This window comes from Engystomops pustulosus, chromosome 1, assembly GCF_040894005.1.
Source record: "Engystomops pustulosus chromosome 1, aEngPut4.maternal, whole genome shotgun sequence".
Taxonomy (NCBI): Eukaryota; Metazoa; Chordata; class Amphibia; order Anura; family Leptodactylidae; genus Engystomops; species Engystomops pustulosus.
In genome coordinates, this window is record NC_092411.1 from 222,349,811 (window position 1) to 222,376,823 (window position 27,013).

Sequence of the window (27,013 nt, forward strand, 5' to 3'; positions counted from 1 at the left end):
TTTCTTCTCATACTTTTTTTTCTGTAACTTCTTGGCCTCATGCACATGAATGTTGTTTTTTATAAGTTGCTTTATTGGTAGCAGGAATGCAGATAAAAGCCAAGAACGCAGTAGTCGTCACATCAAACAATATACATGAGGAAAAATGTACACAATATGTAAAATATGAAACATGAATAACAGCAAACATCATGTAAAGTCAATTTATACCATACACAAGGATCCACATTGCAGCCTCCACTGCCCACCAGCTTATTTTATATTTCAAGGGAATAGGACAATGGGAGAGCCCAGTGACCACCATCTCTAGAAAGTGTAGTGAAAAAAAAAACAGTTAAAAAGAAAACCAAAAAAAGATATGAAAGGCTAGAAATAAAAAAGTAATGGTGGAAGGAAAGAAGGAGAGAGCGGTAAAGAGAGGGAGGGGGTGAAAGAAAGAAAAAAAGAAGGTGGGAGAGAAAGGAGGTGGCCCGACTGGGGAGGGGGGTGAAGTACCCAGAAAAAGGAGGGGGGGTCCCTCAGCAGAGAGTTTGTCTATATCAGTGGGAAACTCAGAGCCCTCTCTATAGGCAACCAGGCCATCTGCCCAGAACGGAGTTTACCAGATAGGACTCAAAGAATCTTCCTGCAATGATAGACACATTTGCCCTCCTCCTTTCAACTGGTTTGGAGGCGCAAATGATTGAAAGTTGTAAAAGAATAGGGAGAAATAAACTACTGCTTAAATTGCTGTGCTGCCACTTTGCGTTTTTGGTTGAAGTTTAGGCACTCAGGCTCTAAAAGGTTTGTCATCACTGGTCTTTATTCAGCAGATTGCTGAAACAGAAGGCGAATGTTGTTTCCTAAGGTGTGCTCCTGTCTCACGGCTCCATGTATTGCTTAAGGGTAATGCCAGATGTCTCGTTTTTGGACCGGTTGAAAACGCATGCGTTTTTTACTGTTTACCATAAACAGAAAACGCATGCTTTAAAATGGTCCAAAAACGGGATGTGTGGCATCACCCTTAGGCTCATACACACTGGTGAGGATTCCTCAGCCCCATGTCTCAGCCTAGTGCCCCTGAGAACACCCCCCCCCCCCCTCCCGAGCAGGTCCTACTCTGCCATAGAAGTCTATGCGTCTGACTGGGGGGGATGTAATAACGCACTTGCGCCACAATTCTGGTGGTTTTGCACCTAAAACACTGTCTAAAATGCCTTGCACCACAGTTATCAAGTCTTTTAGACCATTTTTTGTAAGCTTTGTCTGAATAAGGGGCGTGGTCTCGCAAGAAAGGGACGTGGCTTATGGGAAATCGTTTGTGGGCCCAAAATTCTGGAGCACAGTTTAGACCAACTAAAAGTAGGTCTAAAGTAGGAACCAACAGTCTTATACTGCACCAGAATTCATCATGACTGTGATAAATCTGGCGCAGCAAAAGACGTGTTTTCCAGCTAGAAATTGGTGGAACCTGAGAGACATTGATAAATCCCCCCCACGGTGTATCATTTTTGTGTTGTCCCTTATTTGCGGTGGGTTGCTAGGTAGCCTTCTGTTACCTTTAAGGTTCCGCAAAATAAGCCCCTAAACTAAATATATTTTCATAACCTGCCATTAGAAAGCATTGCCTCTATCCCTTCATTGTCCCTCTACATGCCTGTAAACCTAAGCAATGAGGTCCTAAAGCTGTATGCAAATGACCTGTGAAATGCATGATGAGTCATTAGCATATTCAAGCTGTTCAGCTTATTCATGATTGGGAGGCGCAGCCACACCCCCAGTGCTTGACTGACAGCCTGTGTAATGGTGTGAGGTATAATGGTGTAATGGCTCCTCCATGTGCTTCCTAGTGCTGGCGCCCTCTGCAGCCTGTGTGTATTAGATACTCCTATACACATGACTGACCGTCTGTATAATGGTGTAATGTCTCCTCCATGTGCTTCCTGGTGCTGGCGCCCCCTGCAGCCTGTGTGTGTATGAGATCCTCCTATACACATGACTGACAGCCATGTGCTTCCTGGTGCCCCCTGCAGCCTGTGTGTGTATAAGAGAGATACAACAGCTCCAGGCAGCCATGTTATAGCAGAATATGTCAGGTACTTGTGTAGCTGATGTCTGTGTCTCACATGTGTATTAGGAGGGAGAGCATGTCAGCAGATAAAGCACAGACACCAGCAATGCTTTACTATACATTACACGCAGACATGTGCAGGGGGAGGAGAGGAGTAACAGCGGTGTCATCACTGCCTCTGACCATGTGACCAGCCTCATTTACATAATAAAGAAAGTATGGTTTTAGAATGATTAATGTATGAAATGACAAGATAAAGACTGGGATGGAATCCTTGTGAGCTGCTCCAACAGGTAGTGGTGACAGGACTAGTGACAGGTGTGCTTTAAAGTATTACAATCAAATGTGAAGCTTTTTTAATTTCTCCTCCTCTTTTTGTGCATCGTTTTGAATTGGGCCTAAACAGACAAATAAATACTTTTTAGCTTTTGGAAGGCCAAGAGTAAAGAATAGAAAAGTGAGTTTTTTATTGTGGTATACAAGATACTATTTTCATACAAGATAATTTGGAGTAAACAATAATGTTCTGGTTCTTACTAGTGATATTGTTCCATATACAGTGTCTTGCAAATATATTTGTCCCTACCTTTTTCCACAGTTCAGGCTTTAACCTGTTAACGCTCAGCGTCCGATATATCGGACGCTGAGCTCAATGACTTAGCGCTCAGCGTCCGATATATCGGACGCTGAGCCCATGCCGGTTCAGCTCAAGATCTGAGCCGAACCGGCATCGGGAAACACGGGGTGCCGGCTGTGACTGATAGCCGGCACCCCAGTGTAACACCCGCGATCGGAGTTCACTCCGATCGCGGGTGCTTAACCCGTTAAATGCCGCGGTCAGCGCGACCGCGGCATCTAACATGCCTCTGGGGGGTCTTTCCCCCACGATCGGCCCCCCCGAACCGTTTTCGGGGGGTGCTGATCGTTGCTATAGCAACTCTGGGGTCCGATCTGGACCCCAGAGTTACCTGCAAGAATTGCCGGTAAGATGGCGTCTGTGACGTCATCTTACTGGCACAGTGCCAGCCTATGCAAGTGTATAGGCTGACACTGATAATACTCTGCAATACATCAGTATTGCAGAATATTATCATGAAGAAGCAATCAGAGGATTTCTTGTTCATGTCCCATGGTATAAAAGTGAAAAAGTAAAAAAAAAAATGTTATTCAATAAAAAAATAAAGTAATAAATCACTAAAAATGCCCAAAACCCCCAAAACATATAAAGAGACATATAACTAAAAGAAAAGTCTAAATCATAACACAAACCCCACATATATAGTATCACTGCGTCCGTAACAACCCGTAGAATAAAAGTAAATCATTATTGAACCCCCACGATAAACGCCGTAAAAAAAACTGCTATAAACCTTCCAAAAATTATGATTTTTAGCTATTCAATCCCACAAAAAATGCTATAAAATGTGATCAAAAAACCATGTGTACTCCGACATGATACTGGTGTAAAGTACAACATGTCCCGCAAAAAATAAGCCATCAACCAGCTCCGTAGCTAAAAAAGTAACAATGTTATGCCACTTGGAAGACGGCAATACATAAATGATAGATTTTTCCCCACATTAGGGTTTTGTTTGACAAATTTAGTAAAACGTAAGAAAATATATTCAAGTCTGGTATCCCCGTAATCGTATCAACCCATAGAATAAAGATAACATGATTATTAGTCTATACGGTGAACACCAAAAAAAAAAAGAGTAAAAAATCCAGTACAGAATTGATGCTTTTCTACTCCTGCCCTCAAAAAAAGTTCCTAAATTTTCAACAATAGGTGATACCAACCCCAAAATGGTAACAATGGAAAAAGCATCTCATCGCGCAAAAAAAATGGCATCACATGGCCCAAATAACGAAAAAGCGAAAATTTTATAGCCTTCAAAAGGGGCCAATGAGGAAACTAAAATCCTGGCAGCTGCAGCGCCCTCCTTCCCTTCTGCGTCTCGCTGTGCGCCCATAAAACAAGTAATGGCCACATGTGGGGGGTCTTTGTACTCAGGAGAAATTGCAGAACAAATTGTATGGTGGGTTTTCTCTTTTTATATTTTGGAAATGTGTAAATTTTAGTGCTAAATGAACGTATAAGGGAACAATTTGACCATTCTAAATTTCACCTCCATTTTGATTCAATTACTATGAAGATCTCAAGGGGTTAACAATCTTCGTAAAAGTGGTTTCTGATAGCTTGAGGGGTGCAGATTTGAAAATGGGTTGGTTATATAGGGGGTTTTGATGCCAAATATGTAAAATTTCATTCAAAACTGTATTTATCCCCAAAATAGTCAATTCTGAAAATCCGGAAAAGCGATATTCTTTTTGTAAGCCGCGTGACATCAAAATAAATTATCCAGACATTTCAGAAATTATGAAAATGTAAAGTAGACAAATGGGAAATGTTATTCAGCAACTTATTTAGGTGGTAAATCTATCTGCCTGAAAACGCAATGATTTTGAATTTCGAAAATGGCAAATTTTTCAAAAAATTTATCATATTTTCTTTTTTTTTGTAAATAAACGCAAAACTTATCAGCCAAAATTTACCACTAAAATGAAGTACAACATGTGGGGAAAAAACTATCTCAGAATCGTTTTGATAAGTAACAGTGTTCAAAAGTTATAACCATATAAAGCGACGCAGGTCAGAATCCAAAAAATCGGGCTGAGCCTTAAGCTACAAAATGGCTGTGTCCTTAAGGGGTTAAAGGGGTTATCCGGCTTTTAAAAAATACTTATGGCAGGGCTATTTAAACATAATAAACTTGTACTTACCTCCTCCGGCGCTGCCGACGTCCCGCGCCGCGGTCCCTTCGATCCGTGCCCCTGTTTGTTTACATGGGCACAGAAGCTGCGCACAGGGAACTTCTGGTCCGCGATGTGGCCGGCTCCTCCCATCCGTCCCCATCTCTCAGCATTGTAAGCGCTGGGAGATGGTGTCGGATGGGAGCTTCCGGCTGGCCGGCAGCTACCTGTTCGCCCTTGTAATGAGACCGGCGCACAGAGAAGACCGGCCGCGGCGCGGGACATCGGCAGTACCGGACGAGGTAAGTACATGTTTATTAAGTTTAAATAGCCCTCCCCAGCCCGGCCAGAAGAAATTTTTAAAACCCGGATAACCCCTTTAAACATAAAGATATAAAATTGTAATTTTGGTGAAGAATCAACAAGTGTGACACAATTGTGAAGTGGAAAGAAATTTATTGGATATTTTGAAAATGGAGACTTTTTTTCTGAATTGGCCAAATTTCCATTTTAATAATTAATTTGAATAAATGCAAAACAGATCACTGCAATTTTTCACCTAACTTGAAGTACAAGGTGTACAAAATCACCCGCATATTTTAAAACGTTCCAAAAGTTAGAACCACTTGGCAAGTCAGATTTTAAAAACACGACCGGACATGTGCGGAAGGTAAAATGCGGCTTCGGAACAAGGGGTTTAAAAAAAATAAATAAATCTAGTTCCTAATTCAGAGCCATAATAGGTTTCTGCCCACTTTGACCACAACCACCTGGGGCCACGCCGAAGTGCTGTTGGCCAATGGTCCATGTGTGATTGTGGTGTCATGCTGGGTGCCCATTATATTGTAGCTAATTCTGCCACACTCTGCAATGTCCTGTATTACTGTGGATTTCTCCCCTTGGCCCCAGCACATTTACCTATAAATCACATAAATGACCTGCGAACAACCAGTGTCAGAGAGACGGACAGCCGGGTGTAATCCCCGCAGCGGGCGCTAGAGGTCCCTCCTCCGCGGGCAGTACGGGATGACAGTGACTCCTGGTATAAGTCTCATTGCTGCCCCATAGTCGCTGGTGTAAGCGGGCACCGCACACCACGGCCTCTGCGCGCCCGCAGTGTAGTGTGGGCGTAGTCAGGACTAAGCGGAAGGAGGCCCGCAGCGGGTCATGGCGCAGGCGCACATCTCTCCGTGACCCGGGAAGCCGTCCCTCCTCCTTCCGCCATTTTGGCCTCTGCTTCTTGTCGGGTCTGTTCTGTTACCACGTGAAGCGCCCGGCCGGGGCCCTGACAGGCCAGGGAGGAGGAGAGGAAGCAGTCGGGCGGGTCAAGCTGTGAGTCCTAGTCGCCCATCCTGAGACCCCGGTAGAGAACACGGCGAGTGGACGCGGGGGGAGCGGGTGCCGCAGCTCGTACGAGTCCGTGTGGACGGGTGAGGAGCGGCCGCGAAATGCCGAGTGTCAGCCTCCCGCCCAAGGAGAACGCGCTCTTCAAGAGGATCCTGGTGAGGAGGGGCGGCCATCACACTGGGGAGGGGGCACTGCTCACACTACAATGGAGACCACCAGGAGACATGGGCCGGTGCCGGTACAATGGCGCTGTCATCTGCACCGGCTGTAGCGCTGTGCGGCCACACAGGTCTCACAGAGGTGATAGCCCTGCACTCATCAGCACAGTCTATGGAGGAGGAGGTGTCCTGGCAAATGAATGGAAACTGCAGTACCACAGCGCTGCCACTACCTTGTGTATGGCGCTGCCTGCTCTGCACGCTGCAGTGTCTGACCCTATAGTATTACAGATGTTTATTGGTATTTACATGGCATCCAGTTCCATGTTTGATTTTTGACAAAAAAAGAGTTTGTGACTGGATTAAAGGCTGCCCTGACACCTAATGCTGTAGATGGCAGCTGTGTGCAGAGGAGATGTAGGGCAGATGACACAATGGTAACACTAATTTCCCCTCATCTGACTGCAGTGATCTATTCTAGCAGGTGATATCAGTGGCCTATCCTAAGCAATATTAAAATCCCGGAATACACGTCTCTGGTTCCTGAGATATTGTCTATACGCTAAGGTTTACACATGGCAGTATTGTGTGTCAAAGCTGTTATCTGTCATCCATCTTTGGACATCCACAAAAAAATAAACCCCAAGAGGATGGCAGATTTCACTAGCTTGTTTCAACTTCTTAAAGGGGTATTCCCACGAAGGCAAGATTCTTAAATGTACTCAGGATAACAGAATAACACATTCTCAAATTCACTGTTATTAACAAAAATACAGCATTTCACAGATATTATTCCAAACTGTCCCTGTCAGTTCTCGTGTATATAATTTTGGTTGCCCCTGGATACGTCTGTAAATCTTCTGACTATTGTCAGATTCCTCTGCCCTTCCCCCCTGCCTTCCTTCTGCCCCTACCCCCTGCATTACCAGACCAGATCCAACACAGACACTTCCTGCCAGTAAGCAGTAGTGTGCAGAGACTTATTGTACTAACTATAGACAGAAGTTCTTTTTTTTTTTTTAGCAGAGTTGACTGTATTTTATGGATTAGGAGAGCAGAGCTGAGAATATCATTGTTTTATATCTCCTCTGTCTCATTTCTCTATGTCAATGTTCAGAGGCTAAATAAAAGTGTAGATAAACCCTGTATACTGATAATCTAAGCACATTGTCAGCACAGAGGGACCATGAAGTGTCTGCTTAGAGTTCCCACCCACACTCTGGAATTGTATACTGAGTGATAGGAGCTATTACAGCAATAAAACTGAGTAAAATTGTAAAGTAAGGGGTTGAAATGACATTATTGTGTAAACATCAGTAGGGGATTAAATATGAGAACTTTCTTTCATGGCAAACCCCCTTAAGTCATACGATTGTTACCTAGCAGATGATCCACAAATTGTCTGTTATCTGTGTGGCGTCCGTACTTTACACGTTTTCCATAGATTTCCATAGGGAAACCTGAGGCGCAGACATGCAGGTTAAGAACCTGCATTGATTTCTCATAAGCCACCTCTTCGATCTACAGAAAAAAAGGTGTATGTGTGGGTTCAATGAAATGTGTCACTGTGTCCCCTGTGAAATAAACGGAGATCGCACAAAGTTTGTGTGCATGAGGGCTGAGGCTGACAGATTCATACCCTCATGATCTGCCTGCAGAATACTCCTTCCAATTGTTCCTTACAATAACCATGTTTTTAGTATGAGAATACAGTCCCACAGTCTGGCAGTGAGTCCTAGCATGTGTCCTGTGCCCACACATGAATGCAGGAGATGGTCTTAATGTGAGGCCATCTGTTTGTAATGGCTGTACGTTTTCTAAACTCTTTTAGATAAATAAGGATAAGAAGTTTTAAAGTATTTAGCCTTGAGTGGGATTGTCCCGGGATACTATTGTCAGTGTGTAGACTATGGGGATCATTCCTAATTCCCAGTAAGTAATAAAGTGACTGTAATGACCCAGTTCTGGCTATGGTTGGTATGTATCTGTAATACTACTGGCGCCTCACACACTATGGGGATTGTTCTTTTTATGCACAAGAAAATAAGCTGCTTGAGCGCTGCTTATTTAGAGGAAACTGCCTTGTATGTTTCTCTGCCATGTTCACCCCATCCTATATAACAAGGGTATATTGTGAGCTCAGCATATAACTTGTGCTGCTCGCAGGCTGTGACCTGTATTCATCACAAGTTGGCACTATTCATGAGCCTAAGCACATCATGCTTCCTGTTCATGTAACTCCCATGAGAGGCAGTAACAAGCCTTGTAGTGTTTGTAGAGGCTGGAATAATGCTGGTTCAGCATCTTTTCCCATCCACCCACATAGTAACTTGTATCTCTGCATTATGACATCAGCATGTACAGGTATGGGGTGTGTGAAGCGTTTGGGCCGTGCAGCACCATGCTTACTATACAGAATAAAATGTTATGTTTTGTATGGCCACCGCCAGCTAGGTTTCCTCTCTTCATTTGCTATTCAATAGGTTTAATAATTAAACATTTAGCACAAATTTCTAATCACGTCAGTACTTTGAAGTGATACATTTAGGCCCTGACCATATGACTTGGTCAAGGTTGTTTCTGTGGATCTCCCATCCCCACACCAGGAAATGCTAAGTGTTAAATCGATTTTCCAATTAAGGCCAGATTTACACCACCTACTTTTCCATCTGCCCGTATAAGTCTATAAGTACACTCTTGCAAGTTGAGCATATAAAAAAGGGTGTGAATCCAGTATAAAATGTTTCCCTGAGATTAGTGTCTGACTGCTAGTAGTGTCTCATACATACTCCAAAGTCTTTGGATGATCCCTCTACTACAGATTTAGTTGGACACCCTTTGGTCACGTTCTTAAAGGCAATTTATCCAGATACCTAGGATGAAGGAAGGACATACTGGTGAGTGCACCCCCATAATTTTAAAATCCTCTATTTCTGAAAAAAAATCAAGGAATATGAATCAAAAATAAGTGCAGATCCTGTCAGTGTGCTTAGTTTACAATCTTTGATCTTGTTTGTAGATGTTCTTTAGCTTGCATGGATGAGGTGCTAAAACGGCAACACAGATCGGCATACGTTGTACATTTCACCTTCAGTATATGTACGTAATAGTTTAATGGAAACAAAGTACTGGAGGTGAATGGAAGGTCTCTAGTCCCTTCCGTTCCCCATAAGGTTACTTGTAATGAAGGTTACCTTCTAGCATGCTTCTATTATTTATAGCAGAATAAATTGTGGGCTCCAGTAAGAAGGACAGGATGGATAAACCATAACATTGATGTATAGTTACTTGTAACATTGTATGATAGATATAGAATGTATCCTGGCAGCCTACAATCGTCACATTCACATACTGCTGCTATAGGCTTTTGGTGTTTGTTACTATTCTAGGTGTTCAGAAATCCTTGGGTCAGCACTATGTTTGTTTGGCACCATGTGCTATGATGGTGCGCGTGCCATACTGCCGTAGCACTGATCTCGCAGCACAGATCAGGCTGACTGCCTGATAACTTTTGATAAGGTGCAGTTTAACCAGCGCTGTAGCTCTGCACATATAATATCTGGAGCCAGCACTTGTGCGCTGTATTTTTAACCCTCCACCTGTTTCCTCTGTAAGCACTCACTGGCCATAACCGTCTCCTCTTACCACTTCCATGGCCATCCAACTATGTGTCATCAATTTGTGTAAATGTTAATAAATTTTTGTATTATTAAGATATTCAGTTACTACAATATAAAGATGTGATGTCGCTGAGGCCGAGCAATCATTCAAGGACAACCTGTTCTATGTGACATAGATGTACTGGTGTCCTGTACTGCTGAAGGTGAAATCTCCTTATCTCAAGCAATGTACCTGTGCAGAGCTGTTGTGTGAAGTCTTGTTTTAAGGTTACTAATATCGTCTAGTTTGGGATGGTAATCGTATGGCCACGACACTGAATGCAGTTTTGTAATTGTATAAGATTCTGCTGAATCGTGTGAAGCCTGTGTGCTGCCAGCGTAATAGTATCCCAATGAGCATTTATCTAAAGCTTGACCTATAGTGTTTAATCACTTGAAATGCAGACTAATACAGGATTCTTTTGCATTACTACATTGAAAATACTAATTTCCTCACGTTTACAGAGGAGCCATCAATGGCTTGTCCCAGTAATAGATGAGCTGATATGATTTATCCTTCCAGGTGATGTTTCAGCCGCCACTGTAGCCTTGGATTCATCTCAAGGGTCTGGACATTTATAACCAGAACTGAAAAGCTGAGGGAGCACAGTCTTATAATAGAGCAGGCAGATTATTCATATAAGATGATGAGATGTGTGCATACATTTCATGTAAGTCTGATGTCTTTGTATCTTTCTGTATTTTCAGAGATGTTATGAACACAAGCAATATCGAAATGGGTTGAAATTTTGCAAGCAGATATTGTCCAATCCCAAATTTGCTGAACATGGAGGTAACTATGAGCTGTATAATAAAAAATATACAAGACAGTGGTAGTGTTTCTATTCTGTATCATATCAGTGAATCTAAAAATAAAATTTGCTGATGTGTGCAAGTGAGTGACTCCTAACACATTGCATTGCACTACTATGACACTTCTCTGCCAGATTTTGTTATAGATTAATGGGGTTGTCCAGTTTTGGCATACAAATGTTGTTTGTGCGTCATCAGCCATAGTCTGAAGGTACTGTAGGTCGTAGTTTTGTTTTTTTTTCTCTTCCAAGTTTTTATTAATATCAACACATTTACAAAAAATAAAAAACATATCATAGAATAAGTGTACTTTACTAATACTAAGATTGTAAAAAATCTTACAATATTTTATTGCCTTTGTACATTCATTATCCAAATAATTACATTATACATAGATTTATACTTAGCACCCATCTTGTTTCCTTAAATTTCTTTTGACTTTCCCTGAGACCTATGTAGGCCATACCATTTTGTCCCCCGATAAAATAACATAAACATTTTTTTGATCCCTATTCCTCACCCCTCTCCTCTCTCTCCTAACATATCACGTAAAGTTTCTTCCTGCTCCTTACACCTTTTCTTATGAATCTTCACTAGACCTGTTGAAAAATCTCTTCCTCAGTGAAATATTTATATTTCCAGCTCTTCCAAATGTCTTCCAATATCCTCCTTCTATGCCATCCCAGCATAGTGGTAGGTTATAGTTTCTGATGAGGTGTATAAAGGATGCAAATGTTAATGCAACCCCTGACGACAAGTAAAGATTCTGAAATTATCCCAAGGCCATCAGTATCGGAGAGATGGCATTTGATATTCAGTGAGTTGGGAGCTGCATCTGGTATTGCACATCATAACCCTGATCTTTTGTAAGGGATGGGATTGTAGTAAGCAGCATGACTGGGTACACTGACTATGATCTAGAAGGCAACATACCTATTAAACAATGAGCTGGCCTCTTTACTTGCCATAGCTAATAAAAAGGGTGGCAGGATTCAATATAATGAAAGCCTGCCCAGAAAAATAGGGCTGGACAACCAAAAAGTTTTTTTTCCCTGTACAAGGAATGCTTTTGCCAGTGCTGTGCATATTGGGCTTTCTATGCACATGTGATCTGGTTTTTATCATTTTTTATATACCTGTGTATCCTGCAAAGTCTTTTCCATGATTCCTGAACTACTTCTGGGTGTAGGGACGTTGGTATTGGACTGTTAGACTATCATTGTTCTGTAATGTGTGATTTAAACGCTCTGCTGTAGAATTTATTGGCTGACATTCTTCTAACTAAGCACATATGAAACATCTGCAAGGGCACTAAGATTTAGGAGGATCTTGCTGTGTCATTGTTGACAAGGGCACCCACATTAAATTGTTGTCCTGGAGCTATCCGCATTGTCAGTGACTTCCTACAAGGTCTCACCGTCTCATCCTCTACATTGGATTTTACAAGTAGACAGAGATGCTACACACATACTCTGTAATGGGAATGGTCTTTTATAATTTTTTATAATAGTTTTTTTTTCTTCCATAACATTGGCTTGAAAGCTGCCATTCCTCACCTGCATTGTTAGCCCATTTTTTCCCCTCATTATATTTTCATACAACATTGAAATATTGTGCCAGATCTCATTTTTGTTTGTAAATTAGGTATATCTGTAGGTGGTGTTTCAGGAATCCAGATGAACTGTTTTCCTCTTTTACAGAAACTCTAGCAATGAAAGGACTGACATTAAATTGTCTGGGGAAGAAAGAAGATGCCTACGACCTTGTACGACGAGGACTAAGGAATGACCTCAAAAGTCATGTCTGTATCCTTTAATGCAATAATGTGTTACATTTGTGTCAAATAAATATAAAAAGGTGGTGACATAAATAATGTGTACACCTATATATTTTGTAGCAAAAATATTTTGCTACCAAATTTTTTTTCTGAATTTTGCTGCAGGGAATTTCAAGGCTTCCCTTATTTGACCCCTAAAACTAAATCTTGAAGCCTTCACTAAATTACAATGAAGGTTTTCTTCAGCAGTCTGCATTTATCTGTGTATGGATGGATGTCTTCTAGATTTGACGTGGATAACCTAAAATGGAATGGTAGTTACATTACTGAACTTAGTGACCCAATCGAAGCTAAATATGAGTTATTTTACTGAGAAACTCTCTGCATGGGTAAACCAGAAGCACTGTGATTGTAGTAATCTTATTTATCTATGGCCTCCTTCCCTCTAAAATAAACTTGTAACATTATGCTAATGCACCTGAGTGGTTCTGGTGGTTGTTTCCCTCTCACTGTTCTCTCCCTCTTTCCTCTGTGTATAATCTAGCAGCAACAGGGTAGAGGAGACCTTCTCTGACCAACCAGTGAAAAGACCTTACTGAGGGGCTCTGGAAACACCTCAGACTCATTAGCATAGTTTTAGAATAAGCCACTGATAACACACATAAGAAGATTACCACAGTCATGGTGCCTGGATCTATTAGGGTCCCTGGATAATTATGTTTGAATGAGGGAACCTAACTGTTGAAATAATAAACTACTATCAGAATATTGTGTAACACCTTCGTATTACTGTTTCTTTCATGGCACAGTGTGGTGGCATCAACCAGAATATCAACTTTGAAGTAAGATGTAAATTGGTTGCATAAAGTCAATGAAAATGAAATGCAAATGAAATCATTCATTAAGTTAAAGGGACATTCTGAGCCAGAGAGAGCTTGACTTCAGTGTTAAAATCTCCACATCTTTGACTTTGTAGGTTTTTGGCTACATGACAACATACTGGTAGTGGTTTATTAGGTCAATTTCTGCTGACAGTTTCCCTTTTAAAGGGACATTCGCCAGTTTTTTCTCCACTAAACTGCACCCTCAGGTGGAGTAGGAAATACGCTACTATCATTTCCTCAATTATTTACCTACAAAAAAATGTTGAGAGGTTGAAGGGGGAATAAGACATAAGAATCACAATTTATAGATCGCAAGGGGATTGTGTTATATAAGTGGAAATGCCTGCAGTTAAGACCTCGGATGATAATTGGATCACATTTAAACTACGCTATATACTGTGTGTGTATAACAATTTGTAGAGAACTACACCCTGACTCCTCTCTGCTCATTTGCATATGCCTGCAAATATGATCTGGTTTAATTTTTTCCCTGTGGGAGGTGGGTGACTGTTGTTTTGACAGCAGGATCACACAAATGCAACTTTTCTCTTTACTTGTAAGTCCCTACTTGTTAGTCTGTGTATGAGTCCTATTTGCCTTAACTTTGCTCATTCAGGCTGGCATGTGTACGGCTTATTGCAAAGATCTGATAAAAAATATGATGAAGCCATCAAGTGTTACAGGAATGCTCTGAAATGGGATAAAGACAATTTGCAGATCTTGCGGGACCTTTCTTTACTTCAGATTCAAATGAGGGACCTGGAAGGTTACCGGGTATGTCCAATTTTAATTCCCTACTATCAAGTCGCTTAGTTTCGGCTAGTTAAAGGGGTATATCCATTCTCATAAAATGCCATTTAATTACATGATCTGACCTCTGAGACTCAATAACTTGTGATAATGAAGGGGCCTAAGCGTTACATTCCTCGACTTCCTCCCCCCTTCATGTGCCTGACCTTTATGGTCGTGTCAATAAGGAGGCAGTGCGAGATTGTTTCTGTGGTATGGGTTTCAAAGCCTCTAATTTGTCATCACTTTGAGATGGAAATACCCTGTAAGAATACACCACAAATGAAAAGAATGTGATTAGTCCATTACAGAGGGTTATCTTTACGTCCGTGTTAATAGGGCATCTACACAGTACTATTCTGGCACAGGCTGAGGATCTGTGCTTTCCCCATCATTGCATCCACCAGCATTTTTTGATTAGTACATACATGTAATAAATGCATATATTGTGAGTATATTGTATATTGTATTTTTAAATTGCAAAAAAAATGTTTTCTAGGAAACAAGATACCAGTTGCTGCAGCTGAGGCCTGCACAGAGAGCTTCTTGGATTGGTTATGCTATTGCTTACCATTTGCTGGAAGATTATGAAATGGCAGCAAAGATCCTTGAGGAGTTCCGTAAGACTCAGCAGGTACATCTGTCTGTGCTTCCTATCCAGGTCACGAATCATGGCTGCAAGATTACTGCTAGAGTAAATCCAGCAGCCATTGTGCAACATGCGCAGATACAATACCTGGCTTTAGAGGCCTAAGGCCCTATTGATAAAGTTGCAGAAGGGTGGAGATGCTGTAGTGTGTGTGTATCGATATACTTAGCCTCAGTAACTTTGAGTGTCTGCAGCATATTTTGCATATTTGTCACAGAAATTGCTCTTTTGCCCTGTCCTCATGGCACCAGTAGCAGTCAGTAAAGCTAGATAGAAGATCTGTCGTCTTTCACAGGTGATTTCCAGTTTAGGAAAAGGCTCACTCCTGGCAGATGTGTGTGTGTGTGGTTTCACAAGTCAATAACCATAGTGGCATCCAGTTCCTCTATTCCAGTAATATTTTCCCATTCTTTAAATAAACCCACTATAGTCTGACAGCGGTTTGTGGGGAATGTATTCAATTGTTTCCTGCATGAAGAAACTGTCTACTGACTGTAGACCCTACCGCATTCAGGGATAAGTTTCCATGTTAGGGAGGACATCATTCCCGGAGGATTTTGCATTGTTTATTTATAGCAAAATTTGTTGCAGAGACGAGAGCAGAAAGTGAGTATCGGCAAACGTCACTTCACCCCTTAAAGGGAACCTGTCATCAGGAGCCCTTTTTCTGTTTCCCACGTGTCCCCATAGAGAATAGTGCACACGTTGCCAAAGCGTTTTTGTAGTAAAAATTGCTTTTTTTCCCCCCCAAAAAAAATATATACAGTAAGTTAGATGAAAGTTTACCTTTTTGTGTACAGATCTGTGTCCCTAGTCCCATGGGAGTGGGCAGTAAGGAGGGGCAAGCGATGGGGAGATATGGGAGGTTTTTTTAAATTATTTGAAATCAATGCATAATGGGAAACAAGTCCTCACTGGCCACTCCCACGGGACACTGCTGTACATACAAGGTACACTTTTCGAAAAAAAGATAAGTTAGATCAAAGTGAGTTTAACTATAAATAGTCTATGGCAATGTGTATACTATTCTCTATTTAGGGAGTTTGAATATCTAATTTATGAGATTTTATTAAGTTGTCTGGTTTAGCTTTTTTTTTTTTTTTTTTTTTTTTTGTTGGTCGTACACCATACCATAAAAATATGTTATAAAAATATCTTTATTCTATCGGTCAGCGCGATTATGTGGATACCCCATTTTTATAGCTTTGTCTTTTGGTTGACTTTTTTTGCAGAATATAGAGCTCATTTTTTTGACAAATTAGCTTTCTTTGCATCGCCATGTTCTTGGCATAACCTTTTTATGCAGTCTTGCTGGATGAGTACCCGGTACTGCCCCATAGACGCTGCGGTCACCTTGACAGCAGCCTATAGGGTTAAACAGCCAGTCGGGCTCCTGCAGCGATCGCACAAGCTCTGCTTATGAGCTCAGACGATTGTTGAGACGTAGATGAATTTCGGGAAGCGGCAATGAACTGCATTTGCCTACGAACATGACCGTCCTATTACATGTTCGTCCAAAGGAGACCCACAGATCTCCCTATTAAGGTAGATCCAGTGGCAGCTTCATCTAATGTATAGTAGGATAGCCCTTTTGGGGGCTAATCCTTTACTCTTTCGATCCTCCTTCTAAGTCCTCTTCTGTGTACAGCTCCTTGTAGCTTAATAGGTATGTCTGCAATGGTAGGTTTCCTATAATGTTACTGTTAAATTTATTTCAGGACACAGTATTATTCTAGAACTGTACATGCAGCTGGTAATATTGTATGTTAGTCATTGTTGTTTAAGCTTGCTTGTTTTCATGTACACTAGTCCTGTCATAACTTTCACTATACAGCTTCCAGGAGCAGGACATGTGGGGGTGTATACTGTGTTGGGTATTTAGTTGGAAGGCTGCATTGCTGAGCGCACTCGCTACACAGTGACTGCTTCATATTGATCTAACCACCAGTGTGCTCTGTCTGCCTTAGACCTCGCCAGACAAAGTGGACTATGAGTATAGTGAGCTACTGCTCTATCAGAACCAGGTTCTCCGGGAAGCTGAGCTCTACAAGGAGGCGCTGGATCATCTCTGCACCTATGAAAAACAGATATGTGATAAGCTGGCAGTAGAAGAAACTAAAGGTACTTGTATAGTGAGCAATGTGTCCCCTTCCTTTTCTCCTATAGCGTTGTCTGGCTTTGGATAGAGTAGATATTGGACAATTCAAATAAAAAGGTGACATGAAATCAGTATTGTATTAGTTGCTCCACTACTTTATACTCCAGTTTGTGTCTGATATATATATATATATATATATATATATATATATATATATATATATATATATTTTTTTTTTTCCTTGTTCAGGTGAATTATTGTTGCGCTTGGGCCGCCTTGAAGAGTCTTCAGATGTCTACAAGGCTTTGCTGGACCGGAGCCCAGAGAACTGGGCTTATTACAAGGGTTTGGAGAACGCTCTTAAACCTGGTAAGGCTATATCGGGATATAACTGGGGAAGATAATTTTTAGATGGTGTATATTCGCATACAAGCACTGTTGTCCAATCTAATGTGTGATTCAGATTTCCAGTTTTGAATTGTGATGCGTGTAAAGCCTCTCTAGGTCTTGTCACATCACAAGTTTTCTCTTGCCATCCTTTAGTTGATTTACTTGTCTGCTTTGGGCCATTTACATCTTGTAGTGGCTTGGATTGGAATATTCACTTGAATGTGTACACGTGAAAAGTATATGCCATTCATTTTAAAGTCTAGGATAACAACTAGACATGAAGATTTGGACTCTCAAACTGTTACCCTGCACATGGGATTGCGGTGATGTACATCTATAGTCCAAGGGATTTGGCATTATGGAGGAAAAGAACATGTACCACCTCATGAGCTTCCTTCAGCTGCTGACACTCTCTATGTGTGGTGATGTACCTATACTATGGCACCTTGATTACTCCAGGAGAAGATCTGTTTGTCATTACAGAGTCTCCTAGAATATAGAAGGACGTAATTCTGACCCTTTTCTGGGTAACAGGTTGTCATTTGTGAGCCTTAAAGGAAACCTACCACTGCTAATGGTAGGTATTAGCTATAAACACCGGGCACCAGCTCAGGATTAGCTGGTGCCAGAGCTTACCTTTGCTAGTGTTTTAAACCGATATATCGCTGTTTAAACCCATTTTGATGAACAGACCCGAGGTAACTTCGGCGCTGTGCGCGGCCAAAGCTGCTTCGGGCTGTTCATCAAAATGTGTTTAATGTGTTTAAACAGCGATACAGCGGTTTAAAGCACCAGCAAAGGTAAGCTCTGGCACCTGCTCACCCTGAGCTGGTGCCCGGTGTTTACAGCTAATACCTGCCATTACCAGTAGTAGGTTTCCTTTAATAAACATGACAGGTTCTCTTTAATAGTTTCTCAAAAAAATCCCCTGCTAGGCCAGGGCTAGAGAAAAATAAGAATGAATCGAACTTGTACTGCTCCAGCTCCCAGTCAGTCTGAAGGCAATGTTCTGTTTGTATTCTGTTGGTTCACAGGGTACCATGACTGCGGACTTTACTGGACCAGGGGCCAGAATGCTGCCAGTCATGGGACCCCAGCAGCCAGTTAAGAACTGCAGCAAGGCAATTGGGAGCAGAGTAAGTACTGCAGCCAGGATGTAAGCAATACTGACATTTTCAACTTGCGGTATACATTTTAACACAATAATGATTGGTGTCTTATTCAGCCACAATGGAAGAAAGGTTGAAGATCTACGAGGACAGTTGGACTAAATATCCCAGGGGTTTGGTGCCAAGACGATTGCCTTTAAACTTCTTGACAGGTGACAACAAATTTTTTTTTCTTCAGTTTTCTTTCCTTTTAGTGGTTGTCCGGAAGCTTTCCATGGACCAGACGGGTATTTTTAATTTTGACTATTCACTTCTATAGGAAGGGTCAAACTGATGGTTTAGTAGCGTGCTGTATCAGACGTGTATAAGTCACTTGTCTCCTATCCTGTGTAACTTGTGAGGCATTAATCTTTATGGCATTTTGCTTCAGTACTGGTTCATTGGATTGTAACTTTTGAAGGGGTTTGCCCATAAAAGAAAGTTCTCAAATTTTAATCCCCTTGTGATATCACAATAAAGATCATATTTAACCGTTTACTTTGCAATTTTACTCTTATCACTCAGTGATGGTCATGGTAAGTGTGGGCAGGCACTAGCTCAGTGGACACTTTGATTCCTCTGAGCAATGCTTGTGCATGAGATACTGTGTGCTGACAATGTACTTAGATTATCATGGTACAAGGTTTAGCTTCTGAACATTCTACTAATATCTGACACTTAGAAAAAGAGCAATGAGATATAGGTGTCATGAGATGGATATAAGACACAGTGACGCACTCAGTTCTGCTACCTCATCTAATCAATAAAACGTACAGTGAGCACTGCTATGCTCCCCTCTCCTCGGATGAAGACTTTATCTTGTTTGTAGAGCAGGTCTCATCTGCACGTTGCTAGACAGGAAATGCCTCTGTCTGTAGAGCTCTCTGCCTCATCCCTGGCCCCCTGCAGTACAAGACCAGCTATTCATGTGAGAGTAATGTGGCGCCCATAGTCAGGAATTGATGGTCATATCCAGGGGCAACGAAATGTAAACATCAGGACTAATGGACAAGTTGGAATTATATCTGTAAACTGCTGTACTTCTGTGAATTGGGCAATGTTATTTTGTTGTTCTGAGTATATTTAAAAATTTTGTCTTTGTGGGAATCCCCCTTTAAGTAAATAGTTGATGTTCTCCCTCAGGTGAAAAATTGCGAGTCTGTCTGGATAAGTATTTGAGGATGAATTTTAGTAAAGGATGCCCTCCAGTCTTCAACACTTTGCGATCACTGTACAGTGACAAAGAGAAGGTATGTACTTCATATATAGCCTATATGTTTTCTACTTATGACTTGTTAGAATGTAATTTATTTTACTATATGCAGGATTACTTTTGCTATGGTGTAAGTGTTCTATTATGCAGTCACAATATATAGTGATTTTGCTTCCAATAATCAAAATGTCAATCAAAAGACTAAGTCAGTACAATAGCTATAGTCCAGTCATGGCCAGGATGGAAATAAACGGCTTTTTATCCTTACCACTAAGTTTACAGTTAAAGGGGTTGTCCACTTTATATTTAGTTTTTATATAGCTCTCCTGATCTGTGTGTGTGTGTGTGTGTGTGTGTGTGTGTGTGTGTGTGTGTGTGTGTGTGTGTGTGTGTTTGTTTAGTACATGTATTTTAAATTCTGCTCCCATAAGAGTCTTGTACCAGTTGGTAATCCCAGTTTTGGGATTGCTATAGCTCACCAGTCAGTCTTCTCTAATGCATCCATGAAGTAATTAGATGGGACTACACATGGTGCTGGGTAGAAGACCCTTACATAAACACACATCTTCATCTAGCAGCCTTGTTACCTGATGTCCCTCACCACTACAATAAATGTATATCCATCTTGTAACGTCATTGCCTATCTGTAGCAGTCAAAGTTATCAGTGGAAAAAAAAAAATCACAACTTTCACGATTAGGAGAGGCTGTAGTAATCCTTTATATGTGTGAACACCCTTATTGATTTAGGAGTTGCTGAATCCTCTCAAATAAGACAGTTTGTTAATGGAAGATGTTTTGTACTTGTAGCCTTTTGAGATATACATATTAGTGTTACTAACGTTATACACCTCAAATAATGAAAATCTAATAGCAAGCTAGTTTGCAATTGGACTACTGCAGAAAAGCTACTTGAGATATTTACAGTATATACACTTGGATATATGAGTGTTTATTTTTTTATTTCTTTTATAATATGTTTACATTTGTGTTCCTTAGGTGGAGATAATTGAAGATCTTATTGTAGGATACGATACCTCTTTAAAAAGTTGCCGGCTGTTCAACATCAATGGTTTGTATGGTTCTTTTTTCTGTGCTCGTAAGCATGTACCAGACACGTTGCTATCTGTGTATACATATTTTGTTGCACATATGTACTTCAAGCAGCAAGTATGCTCTACCTATATATTGGCTGAATATTTAGAACAGGCAGTAGCTCTAAAATCTCTTCGAATTGTATGCATTAGTTGTTTCTTTTCTTCCTGGTAGATGATGGAAAAGAGGAACCTCCGACTACATTACTGTGGGTTCAGTACTACATGGCTCAGCACTATGACAAGATAGGACAGCCTTCTTTAGCTCTGGAATACATAAATGCAGCCATAGAGAGCACACCGACCCTAATAGAACTCTTCCTTGTGAAAGCTAAAATCTACAAGGTATGGGAACAAAATGAAAAATTCTAATGGAGTCTAATACAATTTTTATAGATACAATGATTGTTTCCAGCTCTGATGTATTGGCAGAATATGAGGCTTGTAGGTGCTTGCATTTTTCAAACTGTATTGTGGTTTCTCTAATCTTTTTTAGCATGCTGGCAACATCAAAGAGGCCGTACGGTGGATGGATGAAGCGCAGGCTCTGGACACAGCAGATAGGTTTATCAACTCAAAATGTGCAAAGTACATGCTAAAAGCCAACATGATTAAAGAGGCGGAGGAAATGTGCTCAAAGTTTACAAGGGTTTGTATTTTCAGGTGCTCAGAAATATTAATACGGACTGTAAAATGACTGAATATATAATGACCATGAAATAGAGAAGTAAAAATATTCTGCAAAAATCTCCCTTACTTTTGCAGGAGGGGACATCTGCAGTGGAAAATCTGAATGAGATGCAGTGTATGTGGTTCCAGACGGAGTGTGCACAAGCATACAGATCTATGAACAAGTTTGGTGAAGCACTTAAGAAATGCCATGAGATTGAACGAGTGAGTCTTTGTTGTAGTTGTTTTTGTGTGTTTTTTGTTTTGTTTTTAAGTTGGTCAGAATGATTTTAAGTCCCTTTAAGTTTTGACAGCAGTTTATGAAACCTCTGCCAAAATAAAGTGGTTTATTGCATTTTTTAAAATCTTCTGGCTGCAGTCAAATGTCTACTCCCCTGCAGCTCCACAGCTAACAATCTGCATCTGTAGAGCATCGGCAGTTCCTAACATGTACAGGCAGTCCCCGGGTTACATACAAGATAGGGTCTGTAGGTTTGTTCTTAAGTTTGTATGTAAGTCGGAACTGTATATTTATCATTGTAATCCCAGACAGAACTTTTTTGGTCTCTGTGACAATTGGATTTTAAAAATGTTGGGTTGTTATAAGAATCAATATTAACACTAAAGCTTCATTACAGACACCTGTGATAACTGTTATAGCTGATCATTGTAGCCTAGGACTAAAGTACAATAAATTACCAATATCCAGAGGTCCGTTTGTACCTAGGGGTCGTATGTAAGTCGAGTGTTCTTAAGTAGGGGACCGCCTGTATTCAGAGGCTTGCTTCCCGTGTCATGTGACTTGAGACGGTCACCTGTCAGGATGCCGGGAGAGGGAGAACAGTGCAGAGGCTTTTCTCTAAGGTTGATCGGGTGAAATGTTTTGTTAGCGCTTCACCCATCTCCACGATAGTCAGGAGGGTCTGGCAATACTGGATCCTCCTGACCATTGGTGTAAAAGACGCAGGTTTTTTTTGTTTTTTTTCTTGCTTAAAAGTCTATCTTCTAGTCTGAGAAATGTGTCATCATACTGTGCAACCTTCCTAGCATACAGAATTGATATATGCTGCAGGAAAAGGTCTTTCAGCAATATTGATATGTTAATTGCCATGAATGTCCTGCTGATAAATGTTGTCTGTTTTATTTCAGCATTTCGTGGAGATCACGGATGATCAATTTGATTTTCACACTTACTGTATGAGGAAAATTACTCTCAGGTCATACGTGGACTTGCTAAAGTTAGAAGACGTATTAAGACAACATCCATTTTACTTCAAAGCAGCACGGATCGCAATTGAAATTTACCTGAAGCTTCATGATAACCCCTTAGCGGACGAAAACAAGGAGCTGGAGGCAGACACTGGTATGAGCTGCTTACAACTTGTTTCTCTTCCTTAGTAATATTATCTTTACCATTAATTTCTTTCTTTCTTGCTTCGGCTATAATAAGTAGATTGTTCTTGTCGTCGTGGGACCAACTGTATATGACGGATATACAGTATATTATGTTGAACCAACTGTTTTTACCAACTAAGGCCCCTTTCACACAAACTTATGAAAATGGCTGTATGCTACTCATACTGTTTTTGTATGGATGGCCACATTAATTTCAATGGGCAATATGGCCGTACCAAAACGTAGCATGAGCAAGGCATAAAATAATAGAGCATGTCCTATTCTCTAGTAGTAAGTTTATGCCGTATAAACATGCAGTATACAAGGAGACCAGAACCAGTGCATTTTGTCAGCAAGCCATCAACTTGCCATTATTTGCTAGCTCAACATATTTATACTTTACGGCTACAGTGACATACATGCACATATGGAAGAAAATGTCACATTTTATACAGATTCATACAGCACAAATACAGGACAGGAGAAATCATACCTTTGGGTGAAAAGGAACTAAATAAAATTTTACTGTATCTGATGTAAAGAACAGGATTCCACTTCCTGTTTACCAGCCTGTAAAGTATAAACTTCTTTGTAATGGGTCAGTTCACACTGCATAGTGTACGTTGTAAAGACTCCTTGAGTAAGGCACAGATCTGTATAAAACACTTAGTTGTTTTTCTATTTTTATTTACAGCTTATTTTCCCCTTAGCAGACTAAGCTTTAACAATGGGAATTGTGTAATTATGTCTTTAGTTAATTCTGTACCTCAGTTACTTGTGTAATAGATCTGTGGTTATTTATGTCTCCTGTAGCCAATATGTCTGACAAAGAACTGAAGAAACTGCGCAATAAACAACGGAGGGCTCAGAAGAAAGCTCAGCTAGAGGAGGAGAAGAAGAATGCTGAGAAGGAGAAGCAGCAGAGGAACCAGAAGAAGAAAAAGGAGGATGATGATGAGGAAATTGGTGGCCCTAAAGAAGAGCTTATTCCCGAAAAGCTGGCCAAGGTATTTATAGGCTTAGTGGGGGAGGTTTATCCGTTCCGCTTATACGTTCATTTTCTTGGGGTGAAGCCGAGAAAAACTTGCGCAGTGCTTGAAATTGCAATTACAATAGCGAATAAGCCACCTCCACGCCGTGTGTGGCGGACTATTATAAGTCAGGCTAAATTATTGATTTGACTTGGAACAATGCTTACATAGAATTCTACTTCTCTGAACAGGTTGACAATCCATTGGAAGAAGCGATTAAATTTTTAACACCCTTAAAGAACTTGGTGAAGAACAAAATAGAAACCCATCTGTATGCCTTTGAAATTTACTTCAGGAAAGGTATGGAATCTAATCCTTGGCCCACAACTTTTACAACAAACATGAAATTGGATCTGTGGTGATGTAAACTAATTGGCAATTGACTTGTTTCCCTTTTCATACTTTTTAAGAAAAATTCCTTTTGATGTTGCAATCTGTGAAGAGAGCGTTTGCCATTGATCCCAATCATCCTTGGCTTCACCAATGTTTGGTCCGTTTCTTTAGTGCAGGTAATTGTGACACTGAAATTGTTTCACGTACGTTGTTGTAGTTTGTACCGCTGCATCTACTATTTACATGATTCTTCTAGGTCAGGGATGTTCAGCTCTACCCCCAAGGGTCATATCAACTCATTGATTGGGGCTGGTTGTACTTTTTTAGACAAATGTGTAACATTTTCTTCCTAAATTCTCCTTGCCTTGCTCCCAACCAGCCTCCCCCTACCATTGACTAACATTTTGGAGCATGAGGGGAGTACATTAGCTATATGTGCTAGGGCCATTTCAGACGCAGGAGCACTAATAAAATCTAGGTATAGCTGTTAAACATCTAAGCTGAATCCGATTTTTTTTTTTTTTTTCATGCTGAAAAATTAGTCAACTTTGTCTTTTTCCACCCTCTGACAGTATCTGAGAGCAAAGAACTAAATGAATCCGTTAGAACAGTGTTAAAGCAAGAGATGAACAGGCTTTTTGGTGAAACCAGCCCTGCAAACTTTAACAACACTTTCCTGAAAGACAATACTGGCTCTATACCACACAGATTAGCAGGTAGGTTTTCTATATTACAGATGTTCTTACAGGTAACTACGAAAGTTCTATTTAAAGTGGGATTTTTGCTGAAAATTGGAAGATGACAGAGAGCTCCAGAGCTCCAGTTCTTGCATGTCCTCACCCACTCGCTTCCATATGGGTACATTCACACTAACATGTGCTCAGGCGAGCAGACATCAGTGCTACACTAATGCGCTGCAGAGGAGGTGGGATGAGCACTGCTCACTCGTCCCCTCCTTATACTAAATGAGCTGCACGTCCGTTCTTACGGTCCAAGATAGAACCTGCTGTATCATTTTTGCGCCGACGGCACAGTATGAAGAGGATATATTTTGCTTACCATAGCACGCCATAGGCATCTATGTGGATGTATATCGGATAAAGTCCCCACAACATTCGGCTGAATGCAGCCTAAGCCTATTCTGTGTTGTAAGTTAATACTATATTCGGTTATATCTACCAGTATGAGAAGATAACCTGTGTGTACATTTGCAATGTATTAATAGGCTTTTTATGTTATTGAATAGCTGCCAAAATGATGTATTATCTGGAACCTTCAAGTCACAAGCGAGCAGTGGAGCTGGCCACCGCATTGGATGGATCCCTCTCAAACAGAAGCCTCCAGGTAAGAGATCTGACCTCCTGAACAATATGCTGTTATTAATATGGGCAGTCCCCAGGTTACATACAAGATAGGGTCTGTAGGTTTGTTATTAATGTAAGTCGGAACTGTATATTTTATCATTGTAATCGCAGCCAGAACTTTTTTGGTCTCTGGATTTTAAAAATGTTGGATTGTCATAAGAACCAGGATTAACAATAAAGCTTCATTACAGACGCCTCTGATAACTGTTACATCTGTTTATTGTAGCCTAGGACTAAATTACAATAAATTACCAATATCCAGTGGTCCGTTTGTAACTAGGGGTCGTATGTAAGTCGAGGGTTCTTAAGTAGGGGACTGCCTGTACATGGTTTTTGACAGGGATTCCCTTTTTTTTTTTTTTGTTTTTTTTTTTTATAAATACATCCCTAACGTTACATTCCTGGTTTTGCCTTAATAAAAGAAGCAACTGCACCAATTTGTGCAAACCTAACCATACAGCTTTATGCGCAAAACCGTATGCGTGTACTGTGAACCAGCTGCACAAACTGCAGCTAATCCGCAGCACGTTCACTCACTGCACCTGCATGTTTCCTTAATTGCTGACTTATTTATTATTGTATGGGCTCTTCAAATGCATAGCTATTTACAACTTTTATCCTAAAAAATTGTAAAGGTGCAAACACCCCCGCCCCCCCCCCCCCCCCAAACACAAATTTGGCAAGAAAGACTTATTTCACTATAGTCAAAGCCTGACTCATAGGAGCATGTCACGATGAGTCCTATTACTATATTAACTGGCCTAGTAGCAGTGTGTATAGACTTTCAGATTTACATTTTGTTTCCTAGAGATTTTTAAGAGTCTCCATTTTAAGAAGGGGGGAATATGTTTTTGTTATGCAAATTATGTTCTCTGTGCACTAGGGGTGGGAATGTGACAATTGGAACTTGTTTCCTCTAAAATGACTAATTCCTTGGTGCTGGCTCTGAAAGGTGATTAAATGCATTGCACTATGCTGATTTCACATGTAGGGTGCATGAGTAGACTCTATTAAATTTGGATTGTTGGTAACCTTTACACCATTAGAAAGGCTTTTATGCTTTCCTTTGATACGCAGACCTGTTCGGAGGTGCTGGAAGCCTTGCGTGATGGCAGCTTAGGAGACAACAAGGAAGCTGCGGAGTCGTACAGAGCAAGCTGCCACAAGCTGTACCCTTATGCTTTAGCTTTCATGCCGCCTGGATATGAAGACGACTTGAGTATCACCATTAACGGAGATAGTTCTGCCGAACCAGAGGAACTGGCAAATGAAATGTGAACAGCTGATATCGAACAGACATTGGACCATATCAACAATCTAATATTTTTGTCACGCACCTGCTGTATTGCTCTGTAACTTATGTGGAGATTGAAAGGAGTAAAAGAGTTGTTGCCTTTAAA

The 27,013-nt window shown here is 40.8% G+C and overlaps 1 protein-coding gene across 1 annotated transcript; it reads left to right on the forward strand.

Moving 5' to 3' along the window:
• Positions 1–5,908: 5,908 nt before the first annotated feature.
• Positions 5,909–27,013, forward strand: NAA15 (N-alpha-acetyltransferase 15, NatA auxiliary subunit). Its single transcript, XM_072119426.1, has 20 exons — positions 5,909–6,306; positions 10,677–10,761; positions 12,482–12,586; positions 14,059–14,216; positions 14,731–14,865; positions 16,848–17,001; positions 17,228–17,347; positions 18,594–18,689; positions 19,660–19,766; positions 20,727–20,799; positions 20,997–21,166; positions 21,318–21,470; positions 21,587–21,715; positions 22,640–22,853; positions 23,699–23,892; positions 24,108–24,216; positions 24,327–24,425; positions 24,822–24,965; positions 25,496–25,593; positions 26,691–27,013. The coding sequence occupies exons 1-20, from the start codon at positions 6,253–6,255 to the stop codon at positions 26,889–26,891; spliced, it is 2,598 nt and encodes an 865-aa protein (XP_071975527.1). The 5' UTR covers positions 5,909–6,252; the 3' UTR covers positions 26,892–27,013.

Excerpts from the sequence above, each read along its gene's own strand:
- NAA15 (XM_072119426.1), top strand. The coding sequence starts at position 6,253 with ATGCCGAGTGTCAGCCTCCCGCCCAAGGAGAACGCGCTCTTCAAGAGG. Across the intron at positions 23,893-24,107 it reads TTCCCGAAAAGCTGGCCAAG|GTTGACAATCCATTGGAAGA; the intron begins GTATTTATAGGC and ends TTCTCTGAACAG. Across the intron at positions 24,966-25,495 it reads TATACCACACAGATTAGCAG|CTGCCAAAATGATGTATTAT; the intron begins GTAGGTTTTCTA and ends GTTATTGAATAG.